General features: G+C 44.1%; 1 protein-coding gene across 1 annotated transcript; it reads left to right on the forward strand.

Annotated features, from left to right (window-relative positions):
- On the forward strand, positions 1-10,854 carry LOC100564020 (zinc finger protein 883). Its single transcript, XM_016996516.2, has 6 exons — positions 1-144; positions 1,590-2,093; positions 3,373-3,490; positions 4,365-4,435; positions 5,896-6,022; positions 9,289-10,854. Exons 2-6 carry the CDS (start codon positions 1,719-1,721, stop codon positions 10,635-10,637), a joined length of 2,040 nt encoding a protein of 679 aa, XP_016852005.2. The 5' UTR covers positions 1-144; positions 1,590-1,718; the 3' UTR covers positions 10,638-10,854.
- Positions 10,855-17,190: the final 6,336 nt, after the last annotated feature.

The following is a 17,190-nucleotide window of genomic DNA, read 5'->3' on the forward strand; positions in this document are numbered from 1 at the left end:
CAGAGAGGCAGGAAGGAAGTGGGCCTCCTTAGACCAGGATTTCCTGACTGTCTAGGACTCATACTCCCACCCCTTAATCCTTCCGTGCCCGGCTGGGAGAGAGAATTTGTCCATTTGGCCTCTTCCTTCCTTCTCCTCCTTCTGGTGAGTCTTATTCCCAGACCTTCTCCAAAGGGCTGAAAAGGGGCTGAGGCCCACAACACCGGGAGGGAGGGACGAGGTTGGCCCAGGCCTGCACTCACCTGGGATTGGGATCATCCAATTCTCCATCAGGGAAATCCTTAGGAGGAGAGGCAGGCAGGCCGAGGGACAATGGCCTTCCCCTCCCAACCCCCTCACCTGCCCGCTTGGGTCCTCTTTTCCCCCCTTAAGTTTTTATTATGCTTTACAAAGGAAGAGATGTTTCCCACACAAAGAGAAAAGGAGAACAAAGAAGGGGACGAGGGTTGCAGAGCTCTGATTAGTAAATTAGAACTATATAAATGTCTGCTATATCACAGAGGAAGGGGATGGAGGGGGGAAGAGGAGCCTTGTATTTGTTATAGTTATTATATCGTTATCTTCAACAATAGCACTATTATTATACACATTGTCTAAACTTTTGTAATTTCCAAATGTCTTCTACAACAGGAAAAAACATACTCTTGTCCTCAACCTGGTAGTCATGCCTTCCCACGCTATCCGATCTTCTTCCCGTCTTCTTTTCCAGTTCTTTACATGTAATTATACATGTAAAGTCTCACTTATCCAAGCCTCGCTTAACCAAATTTCTGGATTATCCAACACATTTTTGTAGTCAGTGTTTTCAAAATATCGTGATATTTTGGTGCTAAATTCATAAATACAGTAATTGCAACGTAACATTACTGTGTATTGAACTGCTTTTTCTGTAAAATTTGTTGGATAACATGTTTTGGTGCTTAATTTGTAAAATCTTAACCTAATTTGATGTTTAATAGGCTTTTTCTTAATCCTTCCTTATTATCCAAGATATTCGTTTATCCAAGCTTCTGCCGGCCTGTTTAGCTTGGATAAGTGAAACTCTACTGTATTGCCATATAAATTTAAACTCAGTTCCATTTGTTAGTAAATTAGTATTGTGTGGGTGAGAATTCACTATGTTACATTGTTATATTTTCTTCTTTTATTTAGATACTACACAAACCATTTATATTCTAATTAAAGAGTGCCGATAGGTCAATTATTTAAAGTCTCTTGAATACAGGGTTTATAAAAAGTACAACATGTAATTATATACTATTAACACTATTTTAGTCCACAGATCCTGCTGTTTTCATCTTCCTTTGGTTTGTTATAAATTCAGTGAAGGGTTTCCATTCCTCTTGAAGTTTCTGTGTATTTGTATCTGTATTTATTGTACCGTATGCATTGTTCCATTACGAGTGCTTTATAAGCCACCTTTTGGGAGATGGTGGTGGGGTAGAAATAAAAATTATCATCATCATCATCATCATCATTTCCTGGCTCCAAAATAAAGGACTTTTTTTTTTTTTTTTTTTTTTTTTTTTTTTACTCTCCAGTAAGAAGCCTCCCGAAGCCTGTTGTCTAATTCTGCCTTTCTTTCACAGAGGAAATGTGACTGTTGGCTGGGAATTTTGGAGTAGAGTGTGTTCAGGGATTTCTTTCCCTTGAGAGAGGAGAGCCTAGGAAAAGCATCTTGAATCCAATTTTCTTCTTCATCAAACAGTGGTTCAAACATGGAGAGAACCAACTCACCTGGACTTGAAGCAGGACTTGGGAGTAGTGGGGAATTCTGGGAAAGCACTACCCAGACGTTCCTGAATACACACATACAGCACCAGCGCTTCAGGCAGTCCTCCTACCATGAGGGTGAGGGACCCAGAGAGGTTTGCAGCCGCCTCCACGATCTCTGCCGCCAGTGGCTGAAGCCAGAGCAACACACCAAGGCTGAGATGCTGGACCTGGTGATCCTGGAGCAGTTCCTGAGCCTCCTGCCCCCAGAGATGGGGAGCTGGGTCCGAGAGTGTGGAGCAGAGACCTGTTCCCAGGCGGTGGCCCTGGCGGAAGGCTTCCTCCTGAGTCAGGCAGAAGACAAGAAGCAGGAAGAACAGGTGAGAGCATTTCCTCTTGGTTCCACTAACCTTGGGATTGATGGATAGATCAAGGAAATCCTGCCTTTCTTCCAAGATGGGGACTGTTGTGAGGCAGAAGCCGGACTGTGCTCCCTCTGCCTCTTTTCGCACCTGTTCTGCCCCTCCTGCTGTCACTTTCATATCCTCTGTAAACTTGGTTGCTCCTCTACTCAAATTTGTTGACCCCAGATATAACATTGAAAATGATTTCATTTATTTATTTCGTGTCAAAAGCATTGCATAACAAATGCATTTTAAAATGATGAAAAAAAAAGGAAATCACAAGCAACTAAATAGTTTTAGACCAAAAACGGGCAACAGCAACCGCATTGTCCGTAGCTTTAAACAACTCCTCCTCCGTACATGAGGCAGGACATTGTGGGCAAGCATACATATGCGGAGGTGTTTGTTCTGCTCCACAGTCACACAAGGTGGAGGATTCCTCCAGGTAGTGCCACCTTGCCAAGTTGTCTTTAGATCTGCCCACTCCGCTTCTGAGTCTGTTCAGGGACTTCCAAGTTGCCCATTCTTGGTTTGCCCCTGGAGGAAGACCCTCATGGGGGGCCATCCAGATAGAATTGCCAGGTTTAGCTGCCCAGAGGGACACCCTTGCTGCTGCTGGAGGAACATCAAGAGGAGTGGTGGTTCTCATGAAGCCCTTCCTTGATTTGAGTCTGGTGGGAGGAGGCTGATAGTCATGCAGTGGGTGGCTTTCACAATGTTCGACCTTATTTCTCTCACCATTAGCGGCAACTTCCCGTCGCACGTCAGGAGGGGCAATGCCAGCTTGTAGAGTTTATCAACAGGTGTAGGTTTAAGGCATCCTGTGATTATTCTGCATGTTTCGTTTAGTGCCATGTCCACCTGCTTCGCATGGGCAGACTTTTGCCAGACAGGACAGGCATACTCAGCAGTTGAGAAAGACAAGGCCAGGGCTGATGTTCTTATTACTTGTGGGTCTGCACCCCATGAGCTGCAGGATGTTGTTGCGTGCAGCTACTTTGTGCTTGGTGTTCGTGCAGTGTTTCCTATATGTTAGTGTTCGATCTAAGGTGACACCAAGGTATTTAGGATGGAAACAGTGTTCGAGCTCTTGAAAATTGAAAATGATGGGAGGGGGAGTGTGGCATTTGTTTAAAACCAAGTTGCCATCTCAGAGCTATTCTTTTTAAAAAAACTCCATGCAGTTTTTCACATAGGTCTGTGATTTTTTGAACTTTTTCACATGCTACTTCTGGAATACTCTTTGCTCCTCCAGGTCCAAAATAACTGCATGGAAGTCCAGTCTAATATCCCTGCATCAGAGAAATCTCCATCAAACACCACCCAGAGTCTCAGGCTTAAACAGGAAGGAGATGGGGCTACAGCCTTGCAGGGTAAGAACAAACTCTTTGGGGTGTTTTCTTGTTTTATGCCAATGTAAATTCCCCTTTGTAGGGATTGTAGCACATCCACAATCTGTTTCAGTTTGAGAAAGTACATATGCAGAATGGCCTTGAGACGAGTATATATCTTACACTCATTTGTACTTTAATATGTAATTTATAGAAATTAAGTTTTACCGTAGATCTTTTTAAAAAAATTATATATTTGTTGAATTTTTGCAATGTTCGTGTTTTTAAATTGTGTTGTAACCTGCTTCAAGCCGCCAGGGGAGTTGGATAAGAAATAAAATACTACTACTACTACTAATAATAATAATAATAAAAAATAATAATAATGCAACTTTCCTACTTCTAATGCTTTGAATGAAATTTTCCTTCTTCTTGGCAGGGGGTTGGACTGGATGGCCCATGGGGTCTTTTCCAACACTATGATTCTATGATCCTATGACTATATGTAGGCATTCGGTTGGAAAAGATGTAATTTCGATGTGATCTGCAGTTTTGTTTCTTGCAATACTTTTACATTAGCCTAAAGATGAATAGGACTGAACATTCAGCTCTAAATTATCTTTCCAGGTACCCAAAGCTAAGATCATCCCTGAAACTGAGCTGGAAGACAAACAGAAAACAAATGATAACTTTGGTCAATTGAAATACTGTACCAAGCCCACTACTAGTTCAATTAAACATACAACACTGCTTGTGAGATAAAGTCCTAAATTCCAAAATTTTATGTATTCTTGGGCTGGAGAATGCCCCTGTGTTCATATGATCCTTTCTTCATAAGTTTCTTTATTGGACTGTAATTGCAACCTCTGAGACATGTTTATGTGATCAACTTTCCACACCTTACTCTCTCTTCCAGAAGCTGGAATGATGTCGTTGCCGAATCCTCAGTCGTTTCTTCCCCTTTGTGATGGAGTGGAACTGAATCAGGTAAGCAGAAGGATTCCTGGGAGAAGGGGACAGGTGCTGCCTGGGTGTCATTTGTTCCATGCTTAATTATCAAGCATCTGTTGAAACTGTCAAATCATGGTTAGTAGCAAAGATTGAATGCATTTTCTTAGAAGTGAGATATTGGAGGCACAATTATAAACCATGTCAACAAAGCAGCGGGAAATTAAGAGAAGTCTAAAGAAATCAGAATGAATATCCAAAGAACATTCAAGTGAGCTAAGATTTAAAAGGGACATGAAGAAGAAATGGAAAACGGGGGGAACTCGCCAAAGAATTCAAACTACTAACCAGAATAAGTAGGGAAAAGGTCTGACATGCTAACTCAGAAAATGAGCACTCTGAACCCATTCTACAATGGATCTACCTACATGGCCAACACTGAATACTGGTGGGGTTGGGGGGGGGGGCTGTTTCTGAATTCTGGGAGTTGTAATTCACTTAACACTCAGAGATTACTCTGTACCAAACTTGTGATGGAATTTGCAATACATACCCAACATGCCAAACCTTGAATACTGGTGCTGTTTTGAGGGGACTGATCTCAGAGGTTGAGGGATATAGCTCATCCACACCGACAGAACGATGTGCACCCAATTGATGGATCTGGACCAAACTTGGCACAAATACCCAATATGACCAACTTTGAATAGTGGTGGGGTTTGGAAGGGATATTGACCCAACATGATGGTAATTGTAGTTCCTGTTGGTCTTTGGTGATCCTCCTGACACCCCCTTGCGACACCCCAGGGGTCTTGACCCCCAGGTTGAGAAACGCTGCTCTAGAAGATCAGAATTCAAAATGTGTACCTCACTACCTCTGAGGATGCCTGCCATAGAGAATACTTCTGGAACATGGCCATACAGCCCGGAAAGCTCACAACAACCCTGCCATTAACATGTTTGAGAATTGGACTAAAACTAACCAAATTAATTTCAACAAGAATAAATGTAGGGTAGTACAGTTAGGCAGGAGAAAAATGCAATGCACAGATACAGGAAGGCTGACACGTGGCTTGACAATAGTTCATGTGAAAGGAATCTTGGAGTGTTCGTAGTTGAACATGAGCCAACAATGTGATGCAGCAGCTTAAAAGACTATGGGATTTTGTGCAGCATCCAAAGGAATATAGTGTCTCGATAAAGGGAAGTCATAGTGACCTTCTTTCTGCTTTGGTGGGACTTCACCTGAAATAACACTGTGTCCAGTTTTGGGCATCACAATAAAAGCTGGAACCTATTCAGGTTTGATTTCTGATTCTACATATCAATTAAGAAATGGTTCTGACAGTGACCAACCGGACGTGTCTACAAAGCTTACAACTGTGGCACGGAGGCCTAAGCCCTTCCCCTTTCAAACAATGAACAGAAATGTAAATCTATTTTAAAGATCTTTTTAGACAGCCCTTATGTAAGAAGGAAATGTTTTCTTTTTCCACCAGGGCCAAATTGCCTTTGAGGACGTGGCTGTCCATTTCTCCCTGGAGGAGTGGGTTCTCCTGAATCCTGATCAGATAGTCTTGCACATGCAGATCATGGAGGAAATTCGTGGGCTTGTGGACTCTCTTGGTAAGGCTCCCGCAATGATGGGGATTTCTTTTCGACATGCAGTATTATCCTAAATCAGTGGTTCCCAAACTTATTTGGCCTACTGCCCCTTTCCAGAAAAAATATTACTCAGCGCCCCCTGGAAATGATTTTTTAAATTTTTTTAATAGCAATTAAACAGAAAGATATATGTATTAATGTTTCTACCTTTTCCGTAAAATATAATAAAGAAAGTTGTATATTAGAAACATTGAAGTTTGAAATTATGAAACTATTTTTTGAACTCAGAATAGAAAGGTAATACAGTTATTCATCACCCCCAAATGCACCTGTGGCCATCACCACCCCCCTGGATCTCTGCAGCGCCCACTTTGGGAATCACTGTCCTAAATCATCACAGTCACTGAGGGTCCTCACGGCAGGGCTTATCTTAGAAATATATGACATAAGAGTAAAAGTAGTAGTAGTAGTAGTAGTAGAAACAACAACAACAACAACAACAACAACAACAACAACAACAACAACAATAATAATAATAATAATAATAATAAATCTTTATTTATATTCCACTTTTCTCCCTCAAGAGAACCTCAGCTGCTTACAGCATTTTAATATCATACAAACATCAATCTGAACTTATATATAACAAATTAAACAATCAATAAACATATAAACAATTTAATATAAATAATTTAAAAGCAGTATCCATTCATGTGGCATCTTGTCGAGTTATATTGCACTTCACTTCAATCAATAAATTCATGGCATTTTCTGACACTTCAGTCTAAACTTCTTTGCTAAAGGCCTGCCTAAACAAAAAAGTTTTTAGCTGATTCTTGAAAGAAGAAAGGAAGGGAGCTGTATTAATTTCTTTGCGGAGGGTATTCCACAGGCTCAGGGCAGTCACTGCGAAGGTCCTTCCGGGCCTCCCCTGACGACTTTAAAGATCGGGCAGGTTGATATAAGAAGATGCCTCAGATAAGTGAATTGAACCTGAACCATTTAGAGGTTTAAAGGTCAAAGCCAGCATCTTGAATCTGGCTTGGAAACAAATTGGCAGCCAGTGAAGGTGGTGTAGCAGTGGAGTTGTGTGCTCTCTACGTCCAGAACCTGTGAGTAGCCTGGCTGCAGCTCTTTGGCCTAATGTAAGTTTCTGGTCACTCCTCAGGGGCAGGCCCACGTAAAGCCTATTAAAGTAGTCTACTCACAGCAACAGGGCTCCCTGGAAAACCTCTCAAGAGTGATCACCCCAGATCAGTCACACAACTTTCTAACCCCTTCTACACTGCCATATAAAATCCAGATTATCTGCTTTGAAAGCCACTGCATGTCTGAAGCCAAAAGGAGTGTGGAAAATGATGGAAAAGAGGGTGGGTTTTTTTTTTTAAACAAAAGCTTACTTGTTCTTGAAGTCTGCTTACACGCTTCCTCCCAGTTACTCCGGCTCCCTGGGAATCTATTAAGAGCCATTGCTAGATCGATTGGCTGGAGACAGGGGTTGGAGAATGGATTATCTGAAAGATCAAACTTTCCCTGACTTCAGATTCGCAGATGCGGCTATACATCTTTTGATTGGTGTGGTAGCCAACCTTGTTATTCCTCCCAACCAGGCAGCCCCTATCATCATTCATTCGCAAGATGGTGACTTGCATTATTTTGCCTTTTTTGTTCTGTACTTGAGAAATTACAGCGGCTTGGGGCTTTTTGGTGCACTGGGAGAGGCATATAGCAGTAATCAAACTCTTCTTAAAGTGGCAAGAGTTTCATTCATAGTAGGTTTACAATTGCAGAAACGTAGCTATTTCTAATTGAGTGCATCTTTTTGAAACACTCTGTATATTTATTCTATCCTATACCTTAGGGCCAGGCTGTGGCGCAGGCTGGTAAACAGCTGCTGCAATAAATCACTCTGACCATGAGGTCATGAGTTCGAGGCCAGCCCGTGGCGGGGTGAGCACCCGTCAATTAAAAATAAAATATAGCCCCTGCTTGTTGCTGACCTAGCAACCCGAAAGATAGTTGCGTCTATCAAGTAGGAAATAAGGTACCACTTATAAAAGTGGGGAGGCAAGTTTAACTAATTTACAATGTTGGAATGAGGAAGTGAGGAAGTGCCATCAGAGTGGATGATGAAGCAGCTGCTCCCCCCTGTGGCCAGAATCGAACATCCCCTCAGGAGAAGGTTAAATTGCCTCTGCATCTGTCTGTCTGTTGTCTCTGTCTCGGTTCGATGTGTTTATGGGCATTGAAAGTTTGCCCTATATGTACATAATGTGATCCGCCCTGAGTCCCCTTTGGGGTGAGAAGGGTGGAATATAAATACTGCAAATAAATAAATAAATAAATAAATAAATAAAATTACTCATATATCCAATGCCACTTTCCTAAATTCTCATATGTGAAGAAGTTGCAGCTTCCCTGTAAACGCAGTGCAGAGTTATGCTGGTATTGGAACCAGAGCAATTGACCGAATAAAGGGACAGTCCACAGAATGATATTTCCAAGAAGTCTGTTATTGCAACATCTGGATTTTTAAGCAGCTCTTACCTGTGATGCACAGTCTTGTCATTCCTCACAAACCACGATGGTTTGGAGGCAATCTCTTCTCTCTCAAATGTGGTGTTATTTGAATGCCACTGTATCTTGCTTGAGACCTACAGATATTCCTTTTTTGTTCCCTTCTCTGCTTTCGCCATTGTTCTCTTGTTTTTTACAGTCATTATCTTGTATATTCCCAGCTTTGTCAGGCAAATGTCCCTTTAGAACTCATATTTACAACCAACTTCCAAAAACTAAGATTCCCATTTGGTATCTGACGGATAAAAAATCTCTGCAATAATCCGAAATTAGGAAAAATCCAACCTGAAGGGAGCATGGGAAGAGAGAAGTGGAAGCTGGGAGAGAGAAATAAAAAGGAGGGAATGATTGTGAAATGGGTGGTAGCAAGGTAAAGTCTTAAGCTAGATAAAAAGGCGATCATTTGAATGTGAAGGGAAAAGGCATCCATTCCCCCAGAGAGAAGGAGACAGAATAAAAAACTGAGCCGAGCTGAGCAACAGGCAGCCTCTGGTGCATTTGTTACTCATCTCTCTCTTAGAGGTTATAGGCAGTCAAGCTGTGTCCATCTTTACTGGAAAAGGGATGGGGAAAGGACAACATTTATATCTTCATTTCCTCCATATCTATGATGTTTTAAGAATCATTTCAATCTACTTCTTATCCTACTTCCTTAAGAGTCTTTATCATTCACACTGAAGAATGATCGTATATGTTTTTCTTCTTCACAGTATATAACGGGGAGAAGAGCAATGTATGCACAAAACACAGAAAACATTTTGGGAAGAATGGAGACCTTCCTCGACACCAGCAAGCCCAAAGTGAAGATGAAGATTCTGCCAGAGAAAAGCCCTACAAATGTGATGTATCTGGTCAATGTTTTACTCAAAACATGGCACTAGTGCTTCACAAGACACTCCATCCTGGGGAAAACGATCTTAAATGGAAAGTATCAGCAACATGTGTGATTGATCACAAATTGCCAAATGTGGGCCAACAAGAAATTTTTGCAGGAACCGAGGATTATCGTTCACAGTTGGTGAGCTACAAAAGACACCAAACAGGAGAAAAGCCATACCAGTGCCAGGAGTGTGGGAAATGTTTTGCTGAAAGTTCACACTTGGTGAGGCACAAAATACTCCACACAGGAGAGAAACCATACCAATGCCAGGAGTGTAGGAAATGTTTTGCTTACAGTTCAGACTTGGTGAGGCACAAAAGACTCCACACAGGAGAGAAGCCATACCAATGCCAGGAGTGTGGAAAAAGTTTTGCTTACAGTTCAGATTTGGTGAGGCACCAAAGACTGCACACAGGAGAGAAGCCATACCAATGCCCGGAGTGTGGGAAATGTTTTTCTTACAATTCTGACTTGGTGAGCCACAAAAGACTCCACACAGGAGAGAAGCCATACCAATGCCAGGAGTGTGGAAAATGTTTTACTAACAGTTCAAACTTGGTGAGCCACAAAAGACTTCACACAGGAGAGAAGCCATACCAATGTCAGGATTGTGGGAAATGTTTTGCTGACAGTTCAGCCTTGGCGAGCCACAAAAGACTCCACACAGGGGAGAAGCCTTACCAATGTCAGGAGTGTGGGAAATGTTTTTCTTACACGTCATGCTTGGTGAGCCACAAAAAACTCCACACAGGGGAGAAGCCATACCAATGTCAGGATTGTGGGAAATGTTTTGCTGACAGTTCAGCCTTAGTGAGCCACAAAAGACTCCACACAGGGGAGAAGCCTTACCAATGCCAGGAATGTGGGAAATGTTTTGCTCGCAGTTCATACTTGGTGAGTCACAAAAGACTCCACACAGGAGAGAAGCCTTACCAATGCCAGGAGTGTGGGAAATGTTTTGCTTACAGTTCAGCCTTCGTGAAACACAAAAGACTTCACACAGGAGAGAAGCCTTACCAATGCCAGGATTGTGGCAGGTGTTTTGCTTACAGTTCAGATCTGGTGAGCCATAAAAGATTCCACACAGGAGAGAAACCATACCAATGCCTGGAGTGTGGGAAATGTTTTATTCAGATCTCATCCCTTAACAAGCACCAGAGAATACACACAGGCCAATAAACATCCTTTGTGGGTAAACATCTGATTTCAAAAAGGTCAGTTTGAAAAGTTCTGCCTAAGATTTGTTAGATTCCCCTTTCTTGTCATTTGAATCCCTAAATGGAGTTCCTGTTCTTGGAGCAACGGAAAGCAAGCTCCCTGTGACAATCCTTCAGAGGGTAAAATACGATCGCCATGTCACCTATTCTGTAGAAAAAATAAACCATATGTAATTCCATCAGTTGTTAATCTGGGCTTAATTTCCAGCTCCGTTACTTCCTTGGTTGGGTCTCAAGATGCCTACCATAGATGTGGGCGAAATGTCAGGAGAGAATACTTCTGGAACATGGCCATACAGCCCGGAAAACATACAACAAAGCCTTTTATCTTTCACAGAAAATTGAAGGCATGTTCTCATTGGTCTTCATAGATCAATCCTTTCTTTGGTCTAAAGTGTTGCCTAAGTCACAGGCATTTTAACTAATACAAACTTTCATTGGCTTTCTATCCTCTAACAAACAAAAAGCACATGTGGTATCTTAAACAATGGCACTTTCATGCTTCTGACCCTGAGTGTAGTATCTGTGGGCCAGGCTTCTCTATTTTCTCTGTTGCAAACATGACTCCAAATGGCTGGGAATCTAAGGGAGTATAAACTAACCAGTTCTGTCCTGATGTCCTTTTATCCTTGAAAAATAACTTTCCTTCCTTCCCTCTTTCTTCTTTTTCTTTCCTTCCATCTTTTCCTCCTTACCTCCCTCACTTTCTCCTTTCTTTTCCTCCTCCTATTTCTTCCATTTTCTGTCCTTCAAATTTCACTCGTCTTTCTTCCCATCTTCCCATCAAAGGCTACCTGATTCTCTGGTGTTACTTTCCTTGGAAATAAGAGTTGTTTTGGCTCTTTTTAGAGACACTGCACACACCTAGGGACTGAACAAATTACCTTGGAAAATATTTCAATGCTTTTCCTAGTAGCAGGTTATCGGGTACTGTTGTTGCTGGGTATATCTCAAAGTGGTGCATCTGTGTCTGCTTGTTTTCAAAGTCATTTCTGCATTTCACAGTGTGCAGGAACCAGTATTTCTATTTTCCATCCCAAACCGGGTAAATGTAGAATCATAGAATCATAGAGTTGAAAGAGACATCATGGGCCATCCAGTCCAACCCCCTGCCAAGAAGCAGGAAAGTGACATTCAAAGCACCCCCAACAGATGGCCATCCAGCCTCTGCTTAAAAGCCTCCAAAGAAGGAACCTCCACCACAGTCCGGGGCAGAGAGTTCCACTGCTGAACAGCTCTCACAGTGAGGAAGTTCTTCCTAATGTTCGGGCCTACCTATCTCCACTATCGCACCTCCCCCATGTACTAGTGCGGACTCTTAGATTCCCCCGGGGAGGCCCTCCTCTTGCTCCCACCACTGTCTCAAGCGTGGTTGGTGGGGACGAGGGAGAGGGCCTTCTCGATGGTGGCCCCCACCTTTGGAACATCCTCCCCAAGGAGATAAGGCAAGCACTGACACTATCCTCCTTCCGCAGGGACATGAAAACCTGGTGGTTCCAGGTTGAAAATGATTAGATGTACCGTTTCCCTGAAAATAAGACGTCCCTTGAAAATAAGACCTAGTAGAGATTTTGCTGAATTGCTAAATATAAGGCCTCCCCTGAAAGTAAGACCTAGCAAAGTTTTTGTTTGGAATTATGCCCGCCAAACAGAACACCAGAGCATGCAGGATTGGTAAATGTATGTACCATAGATTGCTGTACATGAAAATAATGGTAGTAACAAGAAATTCTTGATAGGAGTCACAGTTTGTCTGGTTATGCTGGTTTGTGATGATATCTACTGTAAAAAGATAAAGGTTTTCCCCTGATGTTAAGTCCAGTCGTGACCGACTCTGGGGGTTGGTGCTCATCTCCATTTCTAATCCCAAGAGCCGGCGTTGTCCGTAGACACCTCCAAGGTCACGTGGCCATTGGCATGACTGCATGGAGCACTGTTACCTTCCCTCCGGAGCGGTACCTATTGATCTACTCACATTTTGCATGTTTTCGAACTGCTAGGTTGACAGGAGCTGGGGCTAACACTGAGCTGCTGAACTTGTTAAACCACTGAGCTGGTGAACTTCTTGACCAAAAGATTGGTGGTTCGTATCTGGGGAGAGGAGTGAGCTCTCACTGTTAACCCCAGCTTCTGCCAATCTGAGGTAAAAGCTAAAGGTTTCCCCTTGTTATCGACCGCGTTTGGGGGATCGGGCCCCTTTAGAAGGAAGCCGATCCGGTCCTGAGGGAACGGACCTTGGCGAAGCCAAAAGAAGAATATAAGCCGCAATACAACCTGAAGCCTGAAATGAAGAAGGTCCGCCAAGTTGAAGGAAAATCCGCCAAGGAGTTTTTATTGAGCAATTCAGCTGAAAAGGACGCTAATAGCGATCATTCAATCTACTAGCGTAACATATGTTTCAAATAAAGTCATATTTATACAATGTTTCGGTCTGACAGCCCTTTGAATTTCCCGCCCCGCTTCCCTGCCCATCTGATCGCGGATAGGCTGAGAGGTTGAACGAGGCGGGCTTTCGTTTCCCGCCTTGCCCTGCTGGCCCAATGGGGAGCCGTTTTTTGTCCCCCCTCGGGCCAATCAGAGAGGAGGAGGCGGGAGCTATAGAAACAATGCGGTGACCGGACAGGAAACATCGGATTAATTCTGGCCCAGCCAATTTCTAAAGGAATTAATGACACCCATCAAGGATGTCCGGGGTCCTGTCACGTTCGCAGATTTTAGATATGTCTTTGGGGTGTCAGACAGGAAGTGGTGATGGGTGGTGATGAGCCATCATTGACGGCCCCACAGGGTGCCTTCCTGCGGCGTCCTGGCCTGAGATGTGACAATGTTTGCCTTGGGGGCGAGTCACCTTTAGGAGTTTGGTGACTCGCCCTATATTGTCCATGCGATCGGAATGAGATGGGATTAAACTGTGGCAGATTATCCTTTTGTTTTTGGGAAGGGAGGTCTGAGTCATGGGGCTAGAGTTCAGGTTGGGGTCATAATATTTCCCATTTGATTTCATGATCTGCCAATTATATGGGATAAAATGAAAATTAAAAATAAAGTTGGAATATAAACCCAGCTGGGAAAAACACATATTTTCCGGGGATCCCAAAGAGTATAAATACATATAGGCAGATAGGTAGATAAAGGAGATAAAGGAGAATCCATAAAGGTGGGTGACATTGCATAAAGGGGAATCATGAATGATATAAACAATAGAAATAAGCAATAGAAAACATTTGATAAGGACGAAGTTCACAACATCTGGGGAATCCAATATAGAAGTGGGGTTCAAGCAGCATGATTTCACAATTCATGAAGTTAGCCCAACGATTTGAAATTCATACACAGCGAGTCATGAGTGTGTCCAAGTACATAGAATATGAAAATTCACAAATACATGAGGAGAAAGAGTTCATAGGGAATTCATAGAGATGGCATGGGGAAGGGGCACATATGGGTTAGTAAGTCTTTGGAGGTATAGGATTTCATAAGTCCAAGGGTAGGTCTGGGGAAGAGTGTTCTTCTTCTTCATAAAATCACAAAAGTATGCATGAAACGTGGAGTGCACCCGTCCGTCACCCCCTGGCAGCTGTAGAGGGTGAGGGTCCTTGGAGAACTATGTCTCCCCCGCGAGAGAGCGATCCCCCCATCCCCAATTCACAGAAAGGGGCTAGGGAAAGCCATTCCGCGAGTCGCGGGGAGAGGAAAACCCGGGATAAAGCAGCAGCTTGGCTTGAAAGGAGCTGTCGGTCCCGTTTGACAGTCAGCTGTTGAGTTGCCGAAAACTGGACCGATTCTGGTTCTGCTGGTTGTCTTCGAGTCAGGAGCCTTAGAAAGGGTTAGGACTAAAAGAGGAGCGTTCTAGGGGTAATTTTGATAGAGATATGAGCCAATTTATATCGACCGCCATGTTAATCTATGGCAGGGAAACCTCAACCGGAGTTTAAAGGGACGGGAGGGAGAGAGAGATTGCATGCAAAGGAAAGGAGTCAGAGAAAAGATACAAAATAACCAGATAGAGAGGGTTACTGTTAAAATAAATGCTACTTTTATTGGGGGGATTTGTTACATAGTTCAGGGAAGAGGAAAATGAAGGAAAAAGGTCTTTTAATAATAGTCTGTTGCGGTCCCGCTCCGTTCTTTTGGGGAGTAATCTATGGAACTTTCTGCTGCGTTTTCAAATCAATTTGAAAGCTGGGGTGACGGTCATCATATTCCCCACTCGGTAAGGGCGGGGCGAAGATGGGAGGAGCCCACTTCGCCCCTGCCCTACCGCATAAGCATTATAACCTCTTAGCGGCAGCATGGCCATCTGCTGAGAGGGGTTCGAATGGTTCTTTTTGCGACAAATTTGGAACAGAGCGGGCAAATGCGACCAGCAACAGCTTATTATTAGAAGGAAAAGGATTATAGCTAGAAAGAGGAGAAAACCTTTCCTCAACCAGTCTAAAGAAGGGAGCCAATAAGGTCGAATCCAGTCGTCTCCTTAATTCCTGAGGCCAAATCATTCAAACCCTCGATGGATTTATGAATCATAGGAGTCTGGTCTGTCAAATTAAAGCAGCACATGTGCCTTACACTCTCACAGCCATAGTGGTTTTTCAATAGGAGGAAATCAATAGCTGCCCTGTTATCTAACACAGCCTCTCGCAGCTCATGCATTTCCTTTGCCACTGATGCCAAGGCTTGAGAGGTATAATTGATGTTTTTGACCAGAGCGCAGGCCAGGTGCTTTATGGCCCTATAATTCATGGCTGAGGCCACTCCAGGAGTGAACAATGCAGCCGCCACAAATTGTGGGATACCTTTTAGCACTACTGAGGGGTCACAATTCGGGTCTAAGTTCTGAATGGATCTTGCCTTCCGACCCAAAGAGTGTGCCAACTCTAAGTCGTTCTTGGAGGGCATAAAAAGAGACAGCCTACCCAATGCACAATTCCCCATGGAGGTATTGGCAGGTAGATAACCATAGGCTGTCTGTCCACACAGGAAAAACCATCCTGGGGGCAGGACCAAATGGGCATTCAAATGAGACAGTTTTTCTATATGTGTACAATTTAGAGAGTTGTCAATGGGAAGCTGATGGCACTCACCGATGCAGGTGGGTATTTGAAAACAATTTTCTGCCTGAGGAACATGAGCAAGGCGGATGGTAGCCATGCCAGGCAACTTGTCCATGGAGACTCTTCCCCAGTTAGAGAGATCTCTGTAAGACATATCCTTTGGGATGTCTTGGAACATGGTATAATTTCTAAAAATTTCCAGAGGTTCTGGAATGCCAATTAAACAGGTGGAAAACAGGTCTGTGGCTGAGGCCCCACTGGACAGGCAAAAATCTGAGACATTTAAGGCTTTTGTGGCCAACTGTTGCCAGAAGTTTACTTTAGAAGAAAGCCATTCATACAACACCGGGCTAGAACTGGCAGGGAGAGTCAGAGAAAAGATGAGAACTAGGGTTAGCATTTTCTAGGGTTAAGTACCTGGGACAGCTCCTAGTGGGAAAGACAGGGAGAGAGCAGAGAGAAAACTAGAAGGGAAATTAGGACTCACGGCTCCTGATTCAGCACGCCGGACAGCTCCCGGTGGAATTAGTTTTTCCGAGCGGGGGTTGAAGTGAGGGCCGATTTGACAGCTGTCAAAGCGAGCTGTCAAATGTTTGTAGGTCCAAATGGGGGTGTTCCCGTGGTGCTAGAAGGATGGAATTTGGAGAGGTCCTTGGAGAGGGTCTTGTGCTTTGGTCTCTGGCTTTTGGTCTTTCTCCGGGCCTCGGGAGGGTGTGGGTCAGGACAGTTCGCGGGCGGCGGTCCCTGAGGAGGTGTTTTCCGGAACAACACCTTCAGGTCGTCTCCCAGCTCAGCTGTCCACAGATCTTTGTCTTCCTCACCGCTGGTGGGGGCTGGCTCAGGTTCAGGAGCGCTCTTGAGCCTGGTGTGATGGATCCAGGCACGGATTCCAGCTACCTTGCAAGCGGTGTAGGAGGTCAGGAGGGCTTCGAGGAGGTTGTGATGCCATCTTCACCAGGCGCCTCCTAGTGTCCACAGCCAGGTCCAGCACCTCCACCCGGGAGGAGGTCCAAGGGATAGAGAATGCCTCAAGACAGCAAAGAAAAGAGATCACGTGTCCCCTCCCCACTCCCCTTCCCCCAAGACCCTAAGAGTGGAGGGTTAGTTTTATAAGGAAGAATAAAGGAGGGAAAAAATGGAAATAAATCATTCATACCTTCTGGGACATTTTCAATACTGAAGGTTCCTCTGGCACCCTCGCAGCCATGTTTGGGCTCCCCACTCGCGCCTGACCCAGCGACCAACAGCGAGGGTCCTGTTCGTGGCTCCATGGGGACACACCTTTAGCCTCTTCTCAGGTGAGGGGGGTCGCCCTTACCTGCCAGCCTTCTCCTGGTCTCGTGGGGGCGCCCTTTCCTCCCTGCATTAGAAGGCGGATGTTCTTCTGCTCAGGGTCAGCCTTACGACCCCTGCCAGGGGTTGGAGCCAGCTTGTGGGTGGGGGGCCTCATCACCGTGATGGCAC

This window comes from Anolis carolinensis, chromosome 2, assembly GCF_035594765.1.
Source record: "Anolis carolinensis isolate JA03-04 chromosome 2, rAnoCar3.1.pri, whole genome shotgun sequence".
Taxonomy (NCBI): domain Eukaryota; kingdom Metazoa; phylum Chordata; class Lepidosauria; order Squamata; family Dactyloidae; genus Anolis; species Anolis carolinensis.

Coding starts and splice junctions, on each gene's coding strand:
- LOC100564020 (XM_016996516.2), top strand. CDS start 1,719: ATGGAGAGAACCAACTCACCTGGACTTGAAGCAGGACTTGGGAGTAGT. Junction 2,094..3,372: donor ACAAGAAGCAGGAAGAACAG/GTGAGAGCATTT, acceptor TTGCTCCTCCAG/GTCCAAAATAACTGCATGGA. Junction 6,023..9,288: donor TGGGCTTGTGGACTCTCTTG/GTAAGGCTCCCG, acceptor TCTTCTTCACAG/TATATAACGGGGAGAAGAGC.